Source organism: Anomaloglossus baeobatrachus, chromosome 9 (genome assembly GCF_048569485.1).
Source record: "Anomaloglossus baeobatrachus isolate aAnoBae1 chromosome 9, aAnoBae1.hap1, whole genome shotgun sequence".
NCBI lineage: Eukaryota > Metazoa > Chordata > Amphibia > Anura > Aromobatidae > Anomaloglossus > Anomaloglossus baeobatrachus.
Genome location: NC_134361.1, coordinates 29,923,930 through 29,944,852, shown reverse-complemented (window position 1 = coordinate 29,944,852; position 20,923 = coordinate 29,923,930). Strand labels below are relative to the sequence as shown.

Sequence of the window (20,923 nt, the reverse complement as noted above, 5' to 3'; positions counted from 1 at the left end):
ACGATGGCGTGACCCGGTCTGTGATCCCAGGCTCCACAGTAAAAGGGGATTTAGTAAGGGGAATTGTTATAGTTCGTGACGCCACCCACGGTTGTGGTGATGGCACCACCGCTGCTCAGTGTGGGGGTCCCGGGGATGGTATGGAGCAGCTAGATGTTATTTCTCCCCTCCGTGGGTAGCGGGGTTGGTTGTCCCGGGGCCCAGTGATGGGGTAAGCAGGGAGCAGGGCGCAGTGCTGCAGTGCGATGCCCGAGGGCACGGGTGTACTCACAAGAAAGTCACACGGAGTCACTGGTGAACTAAGAATTGCCGGTGTCCGCAGCCTTTGGTACGGGGTGTTAGTGTCCCACACACGGTGCAGCAGCCCTTGTTGTTCTTCCCTGCAGCCAAGTGCCTTTCTCTCCTCTCTCTTCCACTTTCTCCTCAGCCGGGGACGGGGAATCTACTCCCCTGTAGTGATCCGGGTACCCAGGTACCGAGGGGCCACCGCCCAGCTCCGGCTACCTGTTCTGGCCCCTTCCTCACTACGGCCTGCCCCGGCCCTCTTGGAGAACGCTTCACTCCCGGCCGGGAGCTGAACTCCAGACCTCTGTTCTCTCTGACCTCTCCACACTGTCTGCTCCAGCCCCTCCCCTCTCCTCTGCTTTTCCCTTACACTGGGGGCTGTGCTTGTCTGGCTGCACCGGTGTGAGATCATATTACCAAGGAGGATTAACTCTTTATGTGACAACCTGGCTGTGCCAGGGCGTCACACTGGCACCACTAGAAGAGCGGACCTAGGCAGGTGCCATATCTAGTGGTTCGTGTCCTCGCACACTAGTGGAGCGAACGCAGGTAGGAGCTTTGTGCGGCTTACGATGCTGTCAGTCTTTTTGCACCACCAGAAGAGCGGACCTAGGCAGGTGCCATATCTAGTGGTTCATGTCCTCGCACACTAGTGGAGCGAACGCAGGTAGGAGCTTTGTGCGGCTTACGCTGCTGTCCGTCTCCTGGCACCACTAGAGGAACGGACCTAGGTAGGTGCCATTTCACACTCACTGATTTTGTCTCTGTGATCATTAACAGAGACCATACCACACACCCTCTGAGTAAGGGAGGAATTGCTTTATTTCCTAACTATATGCTTCTGTGAGTTTAACAGAGGTATTGCACTCTGCAATTGTGCTACTACTATTTACGGCGGCACACTTATATACTCTTCCTCACTCATTAACCTATCCCTTTTGCGTTAATGCTAAATACGGTAGTCGCTGTGACTAACAGTACACGCCGTGATTGGCTCTAGTGTCACTGAGATGTATCAGTGTCAGTACTGCTTCCGTAGTACAAGATACCATGTTACGGGAGGACCGGCAGATTAGGACCAGGGGTATATATCCCAATCGCCAGTCGGGGCCCACCGTTCTCCAGATGGTAATGGAGCTGCTGGCACCCTGTGGGTTAGGCGGAGACTATAGAGCTGGATGGCTCTGAGATAACTCAAGGAACCGATCACGTGTGTAGGGACACGTCAGACCGGACGAAAACCCAGTTAGCGTTTCGGTGGAGCGGACGCTACTCCGACCACGTGTGTAACAACACGTCAGGCCGGATGGTAACCAGTTAGCGTTGACCGAGAAGACCGCTGAGACAGCGCCCTGTCGGCCATGTGTGTAAGACACGTCAGGCCGAGCGGTCCTCCGATTAGCGTTTCGGGCCACCACTCGACTGGCCACGTGTGTAAAGGACACGTCAGACCAGGTAGTCACACCAGTAGCATTTGACTGGGAAGCCGAGGAGGATAATAGGGTTCACACACCCAATCCAGGAACACCCTGTTAACTTCACAGGGGTTCTGGGGTGCGCTGTTCGTGTGCGTAGAGGGAACTCTCGGACAGGTGATGCAACAGGTATTCTGTCCGTGTGCGTAGGAGGCACAACTGAACAGGTGACGCAGCAGCCGCAGTCCAGTTAACACCACTGGACTGCTCTAGCACAACAGGAACGGTAGCAAGGAAGCACGGCGCCTGACCCTCATGTGCTGAGCCACGAATCTTGGCATGACAGGCACCGTTCGCCTAGCCCTACCTACCGCTTCCAGCAAGGCTTATGCCACCAAGAACTCTAAATGAAGACTGCGCACCTCCATGTTGTCTCCAGCCCCTTTTATAACCTGGGTCCGCCCCCAAACCCAGGGTAGAACCACCAAGGTCCAATAGCAGAGTGCCATGTCATCAGTGACGTCACATGCGACCTATCCGGAACCGCCACGTCATTGATGACCTCATGGCAGCCACGCCCCAAACACTTCACCAGTCATTGTCTGACGACCAATGGTGAGGTGCCAGATCATAGGGGCGGGCGTCTGCGAGCCAGTCCGGAGTTGCCACGTCATCAGGACACCTGACACCCTCTGCCCTATCAGGGCCTGCCACCTCACGGACATGCTCAGTGAGGTCCTTACCGGACCTAGCCTCTGATGCACTAAGTGCCTGAGCAACAGGCTCAGAAAGCAGACTATCAGTTTGAGCATGCTCAGTAGGCACATCCCAGAACTTAGACACAGCACGAAGTCCAAGTACCTGTGCAAACAGGCTGTTAGGGTTAATTGTGGGAGCATGCTCAGTAGCCTGAACTGAGGACTTAGTCTCAGACATAACACAATCAGGCTGAGCATGCTCACTAGGCAAAACACCGGGCTTAGACTCTGGCTGGGGTAAAACGGCGCATGCATGCGCACTAGCCGCCTCTCCACACTTAGACGTGGTGGAAGGAGCAGCCAACTGGACAACCCGAGGCACGGCCAAGAACGGCAACCGGCGCCTGGGCGCAACAGGAACCGCAGCTGGCTGCTTGCGGCTATGGCGGCGCCGGTTCGTAACAGTACCCCCCTCTCTAGCGGCCCTCCCACTAGAATGGTCTATAGTCAACACAGATACCACTGAGCGACGGGCGGAAGATGGAGACATGCAGGGGGAGCTACAAGACTCGCTCCACCGCGTAATCGCCCCAGATGACCAGTCGATATGTGGGAAATGCCGCTTCAACCAAGGAATACCCAGCAGAATATCATCTGCACCCTTAGGCAGAACCAGAAATGAAATGGTCTCCCTATGCCCAGATGACATGGCAAGGGTAATGGGCACTGTCCGCTGGTGAATTACCTTGGGCAACAAGGACCCATCCACCACACGGACTCTCACTGGCGTTGGCATTTGCACCAGCAGGATGGCATGCCGCCGGGCAAAAGAGGAGGAAATGAAACTATCCCCAGCACCTGTGTCCACACTTGCCCTTGTGGACCATGTTGATCCCTTAAAGGGAATGGATGCGGGAAACGTCACCCTAATGGATGACGCAGAGTCCAGTCTACCTCCAGCTATGGTCACCAATCGCGGTCGCTTACCCTGACGCTTTGGGCAACGGCTGGCATAATGACCATACTGCCCACAAGCGAAAGAGGAAATGCCCTTGCGACTCGAATACCTAGCAACACCAACCCTAGCGATGTCCATAGGGACAGAGATGTCCTCTAAGGGAGGTGCAGTAGGAGAGACCACTACAGTGGCTGAACGACCCTCTGACCTGTGCTCCAGCTGACGTTCGGAGGTCCGCAGGTCAATGCGGGTAGCCAGAGTCATGAGGCCCACAAGGGCAGTTGGTACCTCACGAGACGCTAATGCGTCCTTCACGTGCGAAGCTAATCCCCTCCAGAACAGTGGAATGAGAGTCCTCTCTGACCACCCCAGTTCTGCAGCAAGTGTCCTGAAACTCACAGCATATTGACTTGAGAAGGTATGCCCCTGCTCCAAAGTCACTAGCTGTAGGGTCGAGTCGTGAGTGACCTGAGGCCCCAGGAACACTTGTCGCAAGGACTCCAAAAACTCCTTAGAGTCCTGTACTTCGGGGTCATTCCTCTCCCACAATAGTATAGCCCACTCCAGTGCTCTATCAGAGAGCAAGGAGATGATAAACCCCACCTTCGACCTCTCTGTAGGAAACCGTGCAGCCAACAGCTCTAGATGGACTGAGCACTGGTTCACGAATCCCCTACATGCCTTGCTGTTCCCCGTAAACTTGTTGGGCAGCGAGAGGTGAGGGAGGGTTGGAGTAGGCTTGGTGACGGACACCATTGCAGCCGCTTGAGCCACCACATCATCCATATCAGCAGCAAGAGCAGACTTCTCCAGAGACCTCACTCTGGCATCAAGCTGCAGTATGAACGGACGTAGCTGCTCCATCTACGCCATGCCAGCCAGACCCTAGCGCAGTCTTACTGTTACGGGGGGACCGGCAGATTAGGACCAGGGGTATATATCCCAATCGCCAATCGGGGCCCACCGTGCTCCAGATGGTAATGGAGCTGCTGGCACCCTGTGGGTTAGGCAGAGACTATAGAGCTGGATGGCTCTGAGATAACTCAAGGAACCAGTCATGTGTGTAGGGACACGTCAGACCGGACGCTAACCCAGTTAGCATTTCGGTGGAGCGGACGCTACTCCGACCACGTGTGTAACAACACGTCAGGCCGGATGGTAATCAGTTAGCGTTGACCAAGAAGACCGCTGAGACAGCGCCCTGTCGGCCATGTGTGTAAGAAACGTCAGGCCGAGCGGTCCTCCGATTAGCGTTTCTGGCCACCACTCGACTGGCCACGTGTGTAAAGGACACGTCAGACCAGGTAGTCCCACCAGTTGCATTTGACTGGGAAGCCGAGGAGGATAATAGGGTTCACACACCCAATCCAGGAACACCCTGTTAACTTCACAGGGGTTCTGGGGTGCGCTGTTTGTGTGCGTAGAGGGCACAACCGGACAGGTGGCGCAGCAGGTACACTGTCCGTGTGCGTAGAGGGCACTCTCGGACAGGCGACGCAACAGGTATTCTGTCCATGTGCGTAGGAGGCGCAACTGAACAGGTGACGCAGCAGCCGCAGTCCAGTTAACGCCACTGAGCTGCTCTAGCACAACAGGAACGGTAGCGAGGAAGCACGGCGCCTGACCCTCATGTGCTGAGCCACGAATCTTGGCATGACAGGCACCGTTTGCCTAGCCCTACCTACCGCTTCCAACAAGGCTTATGCCACCAAGAACTCTAAATGAAGACTGCGCACCTCCATGTTGTCTCCAGCCCCTTTTATAACGTGGGTCCACCCCAAACCCAGGGTGGAACCACCAAGGTCCAATAGCAGAGTGTCATGTCATCAGTGACGTCACATGCGACCTGTCCGGAACCGCCATGTCATTGATGACCTCATGGCAGCCACGTCCCAAACACTTCACCAGTCATCATCTGACGACCAATGGTGAGGTGCCAGATCATAGGGGCGGGTCTCTGCGAGCCAGTCTGGAGTTGCCACATCATCAGGACACCTGACACCCTCTGCCCTATCAGGGCCTGCCACCTCACGGACATGCTCAGTGAGGTCCTTACCGGACCTAGCCTCTGATGCACTAAGTGCCTGAGCATGCTCAGTAGCCTGAGCAACAGGCTCAGAAAGCAGACTATCAGTTTGAGCATGCTCAGTAGGCACATCCCAGAACTTAGACACAGCACGAAGTCTAAGTACCTGTGCAAAGAGGCTGTTAGGGTTAATTGTGGGAGCATGCTCAGTAGCCTGAACTGAGGACTTAGTCTCAGACATAACACAATCTTGCTGAGCATGCTCACTAGGCAAAACACCGGGCTTAGACTCTGGCTGGGGTAAATCGGCGCACGCATGCGCACTAGCCGCCTCTCCACACTTAGACATGGTGGAAGGAGCAGCCAACTGGACAACCCGAGGCACGGCCAAGAACGGCAGCCGGTGCCTGGGCGCAACAGAAACCGCAGCTGGCTGCTTGCGGCTATGGCAGCGCCGGTTTGTAACATACCCCTTATCCTCTGCCATAGTCTGCAGCAGAGACTTTGCATGGTGGACCATGACTGTCTGATATCCCTTTGGTTTTTATAATCAGACAGCCCCCGTAACATTAGGACTGAGCCAAGGGTCTGGCAGTTATGGCAGAATATCAGCAGTTACATCGTTACATACAAGTACTTGTGTCGCGGCTCAAGAGTATAGAGGTTAAACCTCAGACCATGGTGACATCTGCACATGATCCTCGACTTGCTCTGCCAAACAGATATTCTGGCGATGCCAGATCATCTTGTGGTTTCATTAGTCAGTGTCAGATACACCTAGAGGTCAACTCTTCTCGCTTCTCTACGAGAGGTCCAGAGTAGGTTTTATCATCTCCTTACTTCAGGACAAAGCCTTAGAATGGGCGACTCCCCTATGGGAGCGCTCTGATGTAGTTACTCTGAGACATCAAGACTATCTTGATGCTCTTAAAGCGGTATTCATGGGTCCGCAGGTTACCCATGATGCGGCCCTGAGACTGTTAGACCTATATCAGGGTTCGTTATCCACTAGTTCTTATGCCATTGCTTTTAGAACTCTGGTGGCAGAACTAGATTGGCCAGAGAAGGTGTTGATTTCTATCTTCTGGAGAGGGTTGGCAGGCTATGTCAAGGATGCCCTTGCTACTCTTGAGGTCCCTGCTTCTCTGGAGGACTTGATCACAGTAGCAACGAGTAATTTCGGAGCTCTTTGACAGACTGAGGGGAGCTCAGGTTTTTACGAAGTTGGATCTGCGGGGTGCGTATAACTTGGTACGAATTCGAGAGGGTGACGAATGGAAGACCGCTTTTAACACCCGAGACGGTCACTATGAATACCTCATCATGCCTTTTGGTTTATGTAATGCACCCGCAGTATTTCAGGACTTTGTAAACGATGTGTTCAGGGATTTACTGTTATCCTCCGTCGTGGTGTATCTGGACGACATCCTGATTTTTTCTCCTGATCTGGAGACTCATCGTCAGGAAGTCGTTCGTGTCCTTTCCCGTTTAAGGGAGCACTCATTGTTTGCTAAACTCGAAAAGTGTGTATTCGAGCAGTCATCCTTGCCTTTTTTGGGTTACATTATCTCACAAGAGGGTCTGGCTATGGATCTTGCGAAGCTCTCTGCTGTCCTGGAATGGTCCGAACCTCATTCCTTGAATGCGTTGCAACGCTTCTTAGGATTCATAAATTATTACCGGCAGTTCATACCCAATTTCTCCACTTTGGTGGCCCCTTTGGTGGCCTTGACTAAGAAAGGTGCTAATCCAAAAGTCTGGTCTACTGAGACATCCCAGGCTTTTGAAGCAGTAAAAAGACACTTTTCAACTGCTCCCGTACTTCAAAGACCCGATGAGAATAAGCCCTTCCTCTTGGAGGTTGATGCCTCTTCAGTGGGTGCTGGTGCGGTCTTGTATCAAAAGAACGGTGTAGGTCGAAAAAGGCCGTGTTTCTTCTTTACTAAAACCTTTTCACCGGCAGAGAGAAACTATACCATTGGGGATAGGGAACTGCTCGCCCTGAAATTAGCCTTGGAGGAGTGGCGTCACTTGCTAGAAGGAGCAAAACATCCTTTCCAGGTCTATACAGACCATAAGAATCTGACGTACTTACAAACTGCTCAGCGTCTGAATCCTCGCCAAGTCCGCTGGTCCTTGTTTTTCTCCCGCTTTCACTTCTCCATCAACTATCTGTCTGGGAGTAAGAAAAACAAGGCAGACGCCCTGTCTCGCTCTATGGTTTCTACCCAGGAAGAGATTGACGAACCTCATCTTATCCTTCCCTCCAAGGTTTTTCATACGCTCTCCCCTGTGACGTTAGACCAAATCCCACCGGGCAAGACCTTTATTCCGCCTGATCGACAGAATGATATACTGTCGTGGGCCCACACTTCAAAGGTGGGTGGGCATTTTGGTATTAGACGGACACGAGAGTTACTCGAGAGGTGGTATTGGTGGCCACACTTAACCAGCCACGTCAAGAGATATGTCGGGTCCTGCTACTCGTGTGCTCGCAACCGTCTGTTACGGCAGAGACCGGCTGGGCTCTTGCATCCTTTACCAGTGCCAGATAGACCATGGGAGGTGGTAGGCATGGACTTTGTGGGTGATCTTCCGTTTTCACAGGGACATAGATTTGTGTGGGTCATTACGGACCATTTCTCCCGGATGGTTCATCTCGTACCGTTATCGAGAATCCCATCTGCCAGGGTACTTGCCAAACTATTCCTCAAGCATGTCTTTAGGCTTCACGGGATGCCAGATCGTATCATTTATGATAGAGGCCCACAATTTGCTTCCCGTTTCTGGCGAGATCTTTGTAGCCTTCTGCAAATTGAGTTGAATCTCTCTTCGGCATATCATCCGGAGACCAATGGTTTGGTAGAGCGTACCAATCAATCCATGATTATATATCTTCGACACTTTGTTGCTGAGAACCACGATAACTGGTCCTCCCTCCTACCCTGGGCAGAATTTGCCCTTAACAATTCGCTGGCTGAGGCCACTGGGCAGACACCGTTCGTACTCAATAATGGGCAACACCCTAGGGTACCGGTACCATTTCCCGCTGCTGCACCTCATCCTCTTGTGGCCGACTGGGCAACTAATGCCAGAGAGGTTTGGGATCGGACTCAAGAGTCGATCCAAGCAGCTAAGGACCGTATGAAGACGGTGTCCGATCGGTTTCGTCGCCCGGCTCCTGTCTTTTCTCTGGGGACTTTGTGTGGGTCTCTGCAAAACACGTGAAACTTAGAGTGAGCTCTGTCAAATTTGCTCCTCGCTCCTGACGAAGCCTTTGGTGAAACGCGTGTCGAGGCCCGGCCCCCATGCCCGGACACATCCACCATCCCTGCTCTGACATGACGCAAGGTAACAGTGATTAATCCTTCATGCCCTTTTGCCATTTGGGACTCTTTAGGGGGTTTTACAGATCTCCTCATTATAACTTGTTCTCTACACTGTCCCTTTTGACTTTCTACGGGCCATTTTTTACCTTGTACTATCTTTATTACATTGTTGCCTGTCAGCAGGCTGCTATCTGGTGGTGTGTCCTGGTATTGCTGTGGGTTGTTTCCTGGCAGGCTGTTTCCATCTAGCCTGCCTCCACTGTGTGTCCTGTATCACCTTTTGTACAAATTATTAAATTTTGTATTTCACTTTGATTATTCGTGGTCCTCTTTCTTTTGTATCCCCACCTCTATTTATTGGAAAAATTGGGGCTACATTATTTTAGGTTTTATAAACTAATGCCAGAGAGGTTTGGGATCGGACTCAAGAGTCGATCCAAGCAGCTAAGGACCGTATGAAGACGGTGTCCGATCGGTTTCGTCGCCCGGCTCCTGTCTTTTCTCTGGGGACTTTGTGTGGGTCTCTGCAAAACACGTGAAACTTAGAGTGAGCTCTGTCAAATTTGCTCCTCGCTTCCTGGGTCCTTATGAGGTTCTTCGACAGGTAAATCCTGTAGTCTACCAATTGAAGTTACCCGTCCATCTTAGGATCCATGACGAATTCCATGTCTCACTGTTAAAGCCGGCTATTTTACCTCACGGTCGTGAAGTGTACTCTCCTGCCTCTGATTCCTCTCGCTCTAGCTATGAGGTACGAGCCATAGTTGGTTCTAAGATGGTTCAAGAGTGCAGTTTCTTCTTGATAGATTGGGAGGGCTACGGCCCGGAACATCGCTCTTGGGAGCCTGAGGAGGCTGTCCATGCTCCCAACTTAGTTGCCGATTACCTGCGTCGCCGGAAGGGGTGCCCTTGAGGGGGAGGTACTGTTACGGTTGCTGTGGCACTGGAGACTATGTTCAGATTTCTTGCTTCTGCACATGTGCGAGCACTGGAGACTATGTTCGGATTTCTTGCTACTGCACATGTGCAAGCGCTGGAGACTAAGTCCTATCTTGGAGCCATTGCACATGTGCGGGTGACATCATCGCTGATACGAGGTCACATGTCTCTGACACCTTCTAAGCTAATTGGCCGCTGGTCATGTGCTTGTGACACGTGGTCACATGTCTCTGATACCTTCTGTGCCGATTGGTCGCTGGTCATGTGCTTGTGACGCTTTGCTCGGTGATAGGCCAGCGTGACGTCATTGCTGTCGTTCTGGCAGCGGATTGGCTCTGGTGTCCTCCATCTTGAATGAGGAACAGAGTCTATATAAGACCCTGACACACGCCGCCCGGCGCTCAGTCCTCTTGGTTCATGCATGAGGGTAGATGCTCTGTGCACGTCCCTCTAGACTACTATTTACAGCGGCACACTTATATACTCTTCCTCACTCATTAACCTATCCCTTTTACGTTAATGCTAAATACGGTAATCGCTGTGACTTTAACAGTACACGCCGTGATTGGCTCTAGTATCACTGAGACGTATCAGTGTCAGTACTGCTTCCGTAGTACAAGATACCCCTTATCCTCTGCCATAGTCTGCAGCACAGACTTTGCACAGTGGACCCTGACTGTCTGATATCCCTTTGGTTTGTATAATCAGACACCCCCCGCAACACAGTGTTAGTATTCCATCACATACAGAGTATTGCATTTAGTCTTTAATTTTATTATGTGATTGCATAAATATTGGATCATTTAGATGACATTACCTTTCCAGGATAACGGTATATGAAAGTGGTTTCCTTCTGACGGTGATAAAGGTTCATACTATGAAGGGCATGGGCCACTGCATAAATGGCTATATATACACTATAGGTCAGTCGAAAATTGTCTACATCATATTCCCAGAGAGGAACAGTTCTAAGAGACAGGTTACTCTTGCACAATTCTGATGCTAAATATAATTTAGTTGGTGATGGAACGTAACAATTAAATGTTTGCGTCCATAAGTGTGTCAATAACCTGTTAGGATACTTGTATGGATTTGCATTGTATAGAAATTCCTTAAAATTTGGAATGTCCTCTCTGTAGGGTGAGATGATCAGGGAATCATTAAAAATGATCATGTACTTTTTAATAGGAAGATATTGAATGGATGGAAAATGGGATAAAATCCAGATCTTTTCAGAAAGTAGATCATGTCTATGCAAATGGCCCACCATAGAGAGCAGATGTTCCAATGGACTGAAAACTATAATTATATTAGCGGAAGAGTTCTGGATTACACCGAGAGCCTTTTCAAATATTTCACTGCCCTCCTGGTATATCTTCACTGTGAAGGCCACACAACCATCACTCTTTAGTATGAGGGGTATCAGTTCCTCTGCTGCTTTTTGATTACTGTCATCCGCTGAGTAGACAATTCCAACCCACGTCCATCCATAGTGCTTCAGTAACTTCACCAAAACTCTGTTCTTAACTTGTTTATTGGGAACAGTACGGAAGAAAAACGGAAAGCGCATTCTGTCCCTGAAAATGGGATCTGTAGCACCATAGCTAACCTAGAATAAAAACGTAACATACATAAAATTTTGAGAGGCCATTAAGTTTGCAAATCTAGAAAATAACCTACTCTTTAATGCCTTCCTAGCACTTGTTGCCCTTTTATTTTTTCCTCCGCTTCTCTTAAGTGTCATTTTTTTTTTGCATCTACGTAGCAGTCTGAGGTCATGGTTTTTAAAGGACAAGTTGTAGTTTTGAATCACATCATGCACTTTATCATATAATGTATTGAAAAATGGGAAAAAATCCAGTAGGGTGAAATGATGAAAAAACCCCACAGTTTCCTCAATTACGAGTCTTCATAATTCGTTTTCGGTATATTAGCAATGATAATGTTTTCAGAAGTTTGTAATAAAAAATAAACAAATTATTTTGCTGGTGTCACTGTCGCGGGTGGAGGAGGGGACGCAGCGCTCTCCCTACTGCTCGGGTCCGGCCGCCGCCGCTGCTGCTGCGGCCTGCTGCTGCTCGGTGGCTCGAGCGATGGGCCGGATCCCGGGGACTCGAGCGGCGCTCCTCGCCCGTGAGTGAAAAGGGGATTGGTTTTGGGGATTTATATTGTCCGTGACGCCACCCACGGTTGTGGTGATTTTGGTGGACACCACCGCTGCTCTGTATGGGTATCCCGGGAGCGGTGACAGGGAGCAGCTTTGTTGTTATTTCTCCCCTCCGTGGGTAGGGGGTGGTTGTCCCGGGGCCCAGTGATGAGATGGGGGATGAGGGATGGCAGGCCCGGTGCGGGGCTTGGTGAGGTGCAGGGTCGCGGGGGCAGCGCTGTGCCTCACGGCACGGTGGTACTCACTCAGCCTGAGACGGTGACACAGTTCTCGGTAAAACACACGGCTGGAAAGACGGTTCCCACGGACGGCTGCTGTTGCTTTTCCCTGGTAGTTAGCGGTGACTGTCCCTTTTCCTGCACCTAAGTCAATGTTGGTAGCGATGGGTTCCCACCGGTAACCCGCTCCCCGACCTTGATATTGGGCCGGAGGAGCCCCTCTTTGCCCGCAGGTGCTGGCCCTGAGAAACTGGTGCCTTGGCGGTGGCGGTGTCTCTCGCATACGGTTGGACTGTTGCCTTCAATCGGGACTTGGTTGTTTGGAGACCCAGGAGGTCCCCTTCACTGACTGATTTGACAAATTCACGGCGACTCCTAGCCTTGCCGGGATCCGAAAGGCCCCTGCCACTGGTGCTGGCTTCTCCTTGTGTACCGGTCCGGTACCGCCGGGCCACCACCCGTCCGCGGTCCTTTCGGCAACTCCGATCAGCCTCCACTGCAGACGGTCACCACTGTCTGCTAACCTTGCTGTCTTAGTCCGGGGCACACACCCGGACCAACTTCAGGCTTTCCAAACTGTCACTTTCTCTTCTACTTCAACTCCTCTCACTTGCTCCTCTACCACTTCCCTCTCAAACTAATCTCTCACTTCACTCCTCCAAACTCTAACTGCCTGGTTTTCCCGCCTCCAGGACTGTGAACTCCTCGGTGGGTGGAGCCAACCGCCTGGCCCACCCCCTGGTGTGGACATCAGCCCCTGGAGGAAGGCAACAAGGATTTTAGGTTTAGCTTTGGTGTACCTATCCGGGGTGTAGGGTGTGGTGATGTCATTACCTGTGACCCCTGGCTTGCCCAGGGCGTCACATTCCCCCTTAGCAAAATGCAGACCGTCCGCGGGCTGCCCGTCCAACACCGGTTTTATTTTTCTGAAAAAAGATAAAACATAATACAAGTATAATAACTTCATCCCACAGCGGGAGGCACTTTGCTTAAACGTTACTGTAACATTTCAAACGGTTGCTGCTGCCGCTCTCTCCCACCCAAGTAACCTGGCCCTGATGCTGCCCCTAAGAAACAGGCAGCACCCCTTGACCCCAGTCCTGAACCAAGTTACCCAAGTGGGATCTGTCCTTCCCCTCCAGAGGGTAGCCACCGGTTCCGGTGGTGGCTGGGCCCCAGCCTGCTCCACTGCGGGCCCTCCCTCCAACCTGCCTCTCCGGAGGCGGTAACGGTTAGCTGCAACAAAAACATTTTTATTTACATTCCACTTAACGTTTGTGGTTGCCCTGCAAGTTCTCGGGCCTGTTCATAGAAGTTTCTATGTAAAAACTGTAGACGGTCCCCACGGGGACAACAATGCCGGCAACGGCCGGTTTCAAATCACGGTACAATCAGGTGAGACTTCATCGGTTGATCATTCATCTTTATCTTTCAAACTTTCAAAACTTCTACACACAGGTGGTCCCAATGAGGACGGTGACAACGGTGCTCCGCTGCCTTACTCTGATTCCTCAGCATCCGCTGGATCCTCTGCCACCAGCATATCAAACATCCAGTGACAGGCTTGCTGTGACATGGGTGCCCGGTATCCATTCCCACCATTTCTCGTGGTGTAATAAACTACCGGTTCCCCCACATAGCGGAGACGCTCACTTGTCTCCTCACCTCCAGGGGCGGGCTCAGCACCAGAGCTGGAGTCGCTGGAGTCACTGTCACTTGTATCTGCGTCAGGCGGGTTGCCGCCAGCTGCCGCAGCCTCCTGGCTTTCAGTATCCAGCTCCTCAGCTCCTTCCTCTGTAGCGTGGGGCAATAGGTCAGGCTGGCCAACACTGAGGCACCCCCGAAGTAACGGTACGGGTGAGGCGTGGGTCGGGATTGGGCCGGGCCCCTCAGCCGCAGCGGCCGGTCCTGGTAGGACATAGGGACGTGGGTCACCAGTCGGCTCCGTCACCTCTGTTCCCGCCCTGCACATCGGGGTAGCTGCAATCAGCATCTCCATCTCATCGGTCCACTGCTCCATCATCCGGAAGATCCGACTCTGCTGACGTTGGTTGAACGCAACCACTCTGGCCCTCATACACGCCACAGTCCCGGGCTCGGGCACGGACCCCGGTGCAATCACTGCCGGGGCCTCCAACAGACCTTCAGCAAGGGGCCTCGGCTCTGGTGGCCTCTGGGGAAGCAATTCAGGGCTGTGCCGGGCATCTGCAGCCGGTCGGTCCGCTTGGGCGGACGGGCAGGGTACCGCTACCGGTTGGACAGGTAGCGGGCCTAGTGGCGGGGCGGCAGCGGCTAACGCGGGTAGCGGGGAAGACAGTAGGGTGAACGGGTGTAGGCCGGGCCCCTCAGCCGCAGCGGCCGATCCCTCGGGAATACAGGGACGTGGGTCTCTTACCCCTTCCTCCAAATCTTTCTCCACCTCGCATCTCCGCATAGTAGCCACCACGTCCACCATGTCGGCCTCCCACTCCTCCAGGAGGAGCTGCATGCGGGCCTGCAGACGTTGATTCAGCGGGACGGTCCGGTCCTCCACCCACGCCGCTGTGCCGGGTGCAGGGGTCTCGCTGCTGTTAGTTGGAGCGGACATCCTAGCAGTCACGCTCTCCAGGAACTAGCAACAAGATGGCCGCCGAGTCCTGGCGTCTCTGCTTTTATAGCCGCGGCTACATGCGACCAGTCGCCATTTAGTCCCCCTTAGCCTCTTTCCGGCCCCTCCTCTATCGGGGCGGGGTTTTGGCCTTCGCGCCTCCACTACTCGAGAAGACGCTCGAGCGGGAACTTTTCGCGCCAAAGATGGCGGCTTCTGAAATTTTCTGGCCGGATACCTCCGGCGGTAACAAGGCGCACCTCTACCCAATGGCAGAGCGGTAAGATCCTGTTCGTGACGCCAAGTTGTCGCGGGCGGAGGAGGGGACGCAGAGCTCTCCCTACTGCTCGGGTCCGGCCGCCGCTGTTGCTGCGGCCTGCTGCTGCTCGGTGGCTCGAGCGATGGGCCGGATCCCGGGGACTCGAGCGGCGCTCCTCGCCCGTGAGTGAAAAGGGGATTGGTTTTGGGGATTTATATTGTCCGTGACGCCACCCATGGTTGTGGTGATTTTGGTGGACACCACCGCTGCTCTGTATGGGTATCCCGGGAGCGGTGACAGGGAGCAGCTTTGTTGTTATTTCTCGCCTACGTGGGCAGGGGGTGGTTGTCCCGGGGCCCAGTGATGAGATGGGGGATGAGGGATGGCAGGCCTGGTGAGGTGCAGGGTCGCGGGGGCAGCGCTGTGCCTCACGGCACGGTGGTACTCACTCAGCCTGAGACGGTGACACAGTTCTTCGTAAAACACACGGCCGGAAAGACGGTTCCCACGGACGGCTGCTGTTGCTTTTCCCCGGTAGTTAGCGGTGACTGTCCCTTTTCCTGCACCTAAGTCAATGTTGGTAGCGATGGGTTCCCACCGGTAACCCGCTCCCCAACTTGGATATTGGGCCGGAGGAGCCCCTGTTTGCCCGCAGGCGCTGGCCCTGAGAAACTGGTGCCTTGGCGGTGGCGGTGTCTCTCGCATACGGTTGGACTGTTGCCTTCAATCGGGACTTGGTTGTTTGGAGACCCAGGAGGTCCCCTTCACTGACGGATTTGGCAAATTCACGGCGACTCCTAGCCTTGCCGGGATCCGAAAGGCCCCTGCCACTGGTGCTGGCTTCTCCTTGTGTACCGGTCCGGTACCGCCGGGCCACCACCCGTCCGCGGTCCTTTCGGCAACTCTAATCAGCCTCCACTGCAGACGGTCACCACCATCTGCTAACCTTGCTGTCTTAGTCCGGGGCACACACCCGGACCAACTTCAGGCTTTCCAAACTGTCACTTTCTCTTCTACTTCAACTCCTCTCACTTGCTCCTCTACCACTTCCCTCTCAAACTAATCTCTCACTTCACTCCTCCAAACTCTAACTGCCTGGTTTTCCCGCCTCCAGGACTGTGAACTCCTCGGTGGGTGGAGCCAACCGCCTGGCCCACCCCCTGGTGTGGACATCAGCCCCTGGAGGAAGGCAACAAGGATTTTAGGTTTAGCTTTGGTGTACCTATCCGGGGTGTAGGGTGTGGTGATGTCATTACCTGTGACCCCTGGCTTGCCCAGGGCGTCACATCACCTTCTGCTTATATTGTTGTTTGGCGCCCATACTGAATTTCATGCACCACAGCTGACATGTGTCCACCTAGTCTTGTGTATCTTATTTTTACCATTGATGGAGCTTTGTAGGGCTTGTGGTTCCATGGCAAGCTGTTATTCTTATTGGTAGCAATTTTGGGTACAGACAAATATATTCTACTGTATCTGTACTGACGCAGTGGAAAGTTGGATAACAATCAGAGCCGGTGCGTGGCTACAGCCATCGCTCACTACGTAGTTAGCGGTGACTGAAGCTTTGCTGACCGCGCCTCTAAGATAGAAAGTCCGAGCCTGCCGGGATGAATGAAGACTTCCAGTAGATGGGCTTTCAGTTCGGTGGCCAGGAGGTTTTAGAATTCTATTTACCTGTCGATTAAAGGGGTTGTCCATTACTAGAACAACTCCTTCTCGTTCCCCATGTTTGGCCAGATTGGAAGAAAAAAAACTCATAGTCAGCTTCTGAGCTGGCACTATTCCAATGCTTCATTTTCTTGAACAGTTTCAAGGGTGCCAACACTTTCAGCCATGACTCTATGAGTACTCAACAGGAAATGAGAGCTGCAGCTGGCCGGTCCCTTCCTGTGATTACTCATATGTCCAAATACAGGGAGAGAGAGAAACCGGCGGTGATTGGGGCGGTGGTGATGTAAACCTATATCTGCAGGTTAATTGCATTTTTTTACATGACAGGTTCCCTTTTAACATCACAGAGTAAAGCTAGTTTGGAGAAAGCCCAAGTAGGACATAGCTACCACCGATCACCGCTGGACTAAAAGTGACAACATCATGACTACTCAATGGCTGCATGGTCAGATGACGCTTCCGGTCAAATAGAGACTTTTTTGAGTGGCAATGGTCAAATGGAGAGAAGATTCCTGTGATATGTCTTAGGTTTTTTCTCCATGTTGGCCTTGCCCATGCAGTTTACAAATATAGTGGTGAACCCAATCCTTTTGAACATCCCAAACACATACAAGCTTTATTCAGCTAGAGAGAGAGAAGTAACACTCTTAAGGTCCAACATGCCTCTAACACTTTTTTTACCTAATATCTGCCATAGCGGGAGAGTTGTTACACCCAAATAATACACATTATCAGAAAGGCTTACTTGTGTCAATTAATGACTATACAGGACAAGATTCACCTTACCTGGGAGTAGCCATAAATGTTAAAAAGGTTTGCAATGACTTGGGATGATGACGATAGTAAGTGTCCAATGAAAGCGACCACCTTATTATTTTTGCGGCAATCATAATTGGGATATAAAGTTGTACCTCCAGATAAAACTTTCATAGCCCCTTCGACAGCAGTTTCTTCATAAAAACAGGAATCAAAAATATCATATCCTAAAGAGATGTTTGGTAAAATATTTATATTTTTGTTTATCTCTTCAATGGCAAAGTCAACTGCGAGGAAATGCCTTAGAAAACGAGGAGATGCTCTGAAAAAACAAATATGTTAACAAAAACTGAATCTTAAAGGAAAGCTGTGACCAGGTTTTTCCATTTTGGCTGTGGCCACCACCAGTGAGCTCTTATATACAGCATTCCAAAATACCATATATAAGGGCCCAGGCCACACTGTAGAATGTAAAAAGGACCTTTATTATAATCCCCTAGGAGCGGTCCGGTCTGATGGGTGTTGCTGTTCTTAGTCCAGCGCCTTTTCCACCTTGTCCGATAGCCGTCCTCCTGCCCAGGCCCATGTGCATGACGCGTCCTGTGTTATTCACACAGAGGCCTCCATTGCGCGTATGCGCACATGCACTTTGAGCTGACCTGCTGAGGGAAGATCAAATTATTGTAGTGTGCATACACGGACAGTCTTTGACCTTTCCTCGCGCCTGCGCATTACAGTTCTTTGCGTTTCTCTTAGCAGGGCAGATCAAAGTGCGCATGCGCAGGAGCACAATGGAGGCCTCTCCATGAATGATACAAGATATGAAATGCACACAGGTTTGGGTAGGAGGATGGTGATCGGACAAGATCGAGGAGGCGCCGGACCAAGAGCATCGACACCCATTGGACCGGACCGCCCCCTGAGTATAATAAAAGTGTTCTTTATGTTCTACAGAGTGGCCTGGGCTCTTATATACAGTATTCTAGAATGCTCTATATAAGATCCTACTGGTAGTGGCCTCAGCTTTTAGGCACAAATCTGATGACAGGTTCCCTTTAAGTTAAAAGTAAAACATGGAAAATAAATGTTAAATTTAAACATTTTCAAAATGATATTGAAATAAAAATTATTTGATGTTTCTCATACCTCTGCATAAAGTAGAAGAAATGCCAACTCAACAAAGCATAGGTGCACGGATCTTGTGCGGCATCAGGGAATCGCAAAAAAAGGGAGGAGAAAATCCATACTCTTTAGTGGAAAAAAAAAAATCGATGTATAAGTAAAAACACCTTTATTAGTAGAAAAAATCCATTAAAAAGAGTCAGCGCATGGAAAGGAGAACAAAACTGAAGTCATAGCTATGACTAAGAACATTTTAATGTGTTCGAAACGCGTCAGTTTTGTTCTCCTTTCCATGCGCTGACTCTTTTTAATGGATTTTTTCCTACTAATAAAGGTGTTTTTACTTATACATCGATTTTTTTGTAATTAAGAGTGCCTAATTTTCTCCACCGTGTTTTCTGTATAAAGTGCCCCCATATAAAAGCCCGCCAGTAATTGTGAGCTATGAAATTGATTAGCTGAGTTACTTACATAGTATTTAACAGACTGTACCAATTATTATTCAATGCAGACTCCTTTTCTACTTACCAACTACAAAAACTGAATATTTGCAATGTACGTCTAGTATCAGGGGAGGACGTATCATTGGTGAAACCGGTGTAACCGCAGAGAAGCCTAAGTGGAAAAGGTGCCACTTCTACCTCCAAAGCAAGAAGCAAATACAGACATAGACAGAACTATTGAACTACAAAGGGCCCATATACTGTTCCAGCACAGGGGGCCTTTTCGGTCTGTGTCCGCCATTGCCTAGTATACATGGAGGGCCATTTATATGGATACAACTAAATAAAATGGGAATGGTTGGTGCTATCAACTTGTTGTTTGTGGCTCATTAATATATGGGAGGGTAGAAACTTTTCAAGATGGGTGATGACCATGGCGGCCATTTTGAAGTCGGCCATTTTGGATCCAATTTTATTTTTTCTGATGGGAAGAGGGTCATGTAAAACATCCAACTTATTGGGAATTTCACAAGAAAAACAATGGTGTGCTTGGTTTTAATGTAACTTTATTTGGTCATCAGTTATTTAAAATTTTATGACCACTTATAAAATGTGTTCAAAGTGCTGCCCATTGTGTTGGATTGTCAATGCAACACTATTCTCCTACTTTTGACACACTGATAGCCACACCGCAGAAAAAATGCTAGCACAGACTTCCAGAATACATTGTTTCAGATGCTGCACATTTTGTGTATTCACAGCATAAACAATTGCCTTCAGATGACCCCAAAGATAAAAGTCTAAGGGGGTCAGACCTAGGTGGCTATTCAACTGGCTCACGATGACCAATCCACTTTCTAGGACACTGTTCATGTAGGAATACTCAGACCTGACACCCAAAATGTGATGTGCACCACCACACCATTGTATTTATTGTCAAATTCTCAAAAAATTTGATGTTACATGACCCTCTTCCCATTGGAAAATATAAAGTTGGATCCAAAACGTCCGACTTCAAAATGGCCGCCATGGTCATCACCCATCTTGAAAAGCTCCCCCCTCCCAAATACTAATGAGCCACAAACAGGAAGTTGATATAACCAAACATTCCCATTTTATTTAGGTGTAGCCATATAAATGGCCCACACTGAAGTATACAAAACACTATATCAGAAGATATGTAAACCATTGACCATGCATTCACTTACATATGGCACTGCTTTGAAATTGGAACCATTTGAAGCTCAATTGTTCCATACGAAAATTGGAAAAGCTGAAACACTCCGCCCAGGATCAAGTCACCGTCCTTCATGTATCGCTTCATGTTTCCAGATATGCTCAAGGAACACGTACCTTTCTTACTTCCTGCTCTTTCTACCCAGAACATACATAGCAGGGTCAGAGTGAAAACCGCTTTCATTGGCTTCTTTCTATAGAGTAGACAACAGATAATCTTGAGGACATTTACAAAGGAAGGGAAGAACTTCAAAACTAAAATTTAGAGTTTCTTTCCTTTACTCACCTTCTATGCATCCACCACCGAGTTTCCGCCACTGCTCCCGGTTTCTGTTGTCTGTAGCGATGATGCTAGGTCAACAGCGCTGCTGCCAATCAGTGCGCTCGGTGATTTGAGTTGTCTACACAGACAGAACTGATCGGGTGCAGAGCTGTTAATGTGATGTTAGCACTACAGACAATTATAGACACCGGGGCACCAGCAGAGGCTCAAGGCTAGACCCAGGGAAGGTAAGCAAAGCTTAGCTTTACGGGGGTCTTTCTAAAACAAACTAAAGTGGGGGGGTATTCTGAAAATGGAAAATTCCTTTAATTTTACTATTTATTTTTAAAAAAAGTAGATACCCAACCGCGCTGATCACCGAGTGACACCTACCTGACACTTGTTGACTGCCTTCCTGCATTGCCTTGACCGGGGAAGTGAAGCATTACACAATTCTCATTGAATTTATTGGACAGTCGTTGCAATATATGTATATGCCGGTTCATGAAGAACAAAAAATAATCTTTGTAGTTGCACTAAATTTTGGAA

General features: G+C 50.5%; 1 protein-coding gene across 1 annotated transcript in view; it reads right to left on the bottom strand.

Annotated features, from left to right (window-relative positions):
* The window catches only part of LOC142251773 (vomeronasal type-2 receptor 26-like), a 46,465-nt gene extending 26,056 nt beyond the window's left edge, over positions 1 to 20,409 (bottom strand). The window contains exons 1-4 of the mRNA XM_075324823.1: positions 20,399 to 20,409; positions 20,085 to 20,306; positions 17,342 to 17,633; positions 10,468 to 11,259 (exon numbers count right to left, since the gene is read on the bottom strand). Coding sequence (XP_075180938.1) covers positions 10,468 to 11,259; positions 17,342 to 17,633; positions 20,085 to 20,306; positions 20,399 to 20,409 — 1,317 coding nt within the window. The remainder of the gene's footprint in view (positions 1 to 10,467; positions 11,260 to 17,341; positions 17,634 to 20,084; positions 20,307 to 20,398) is intronic.
* Positions 20,410 to 20,923: the final 514 nt, after the last annotated feature.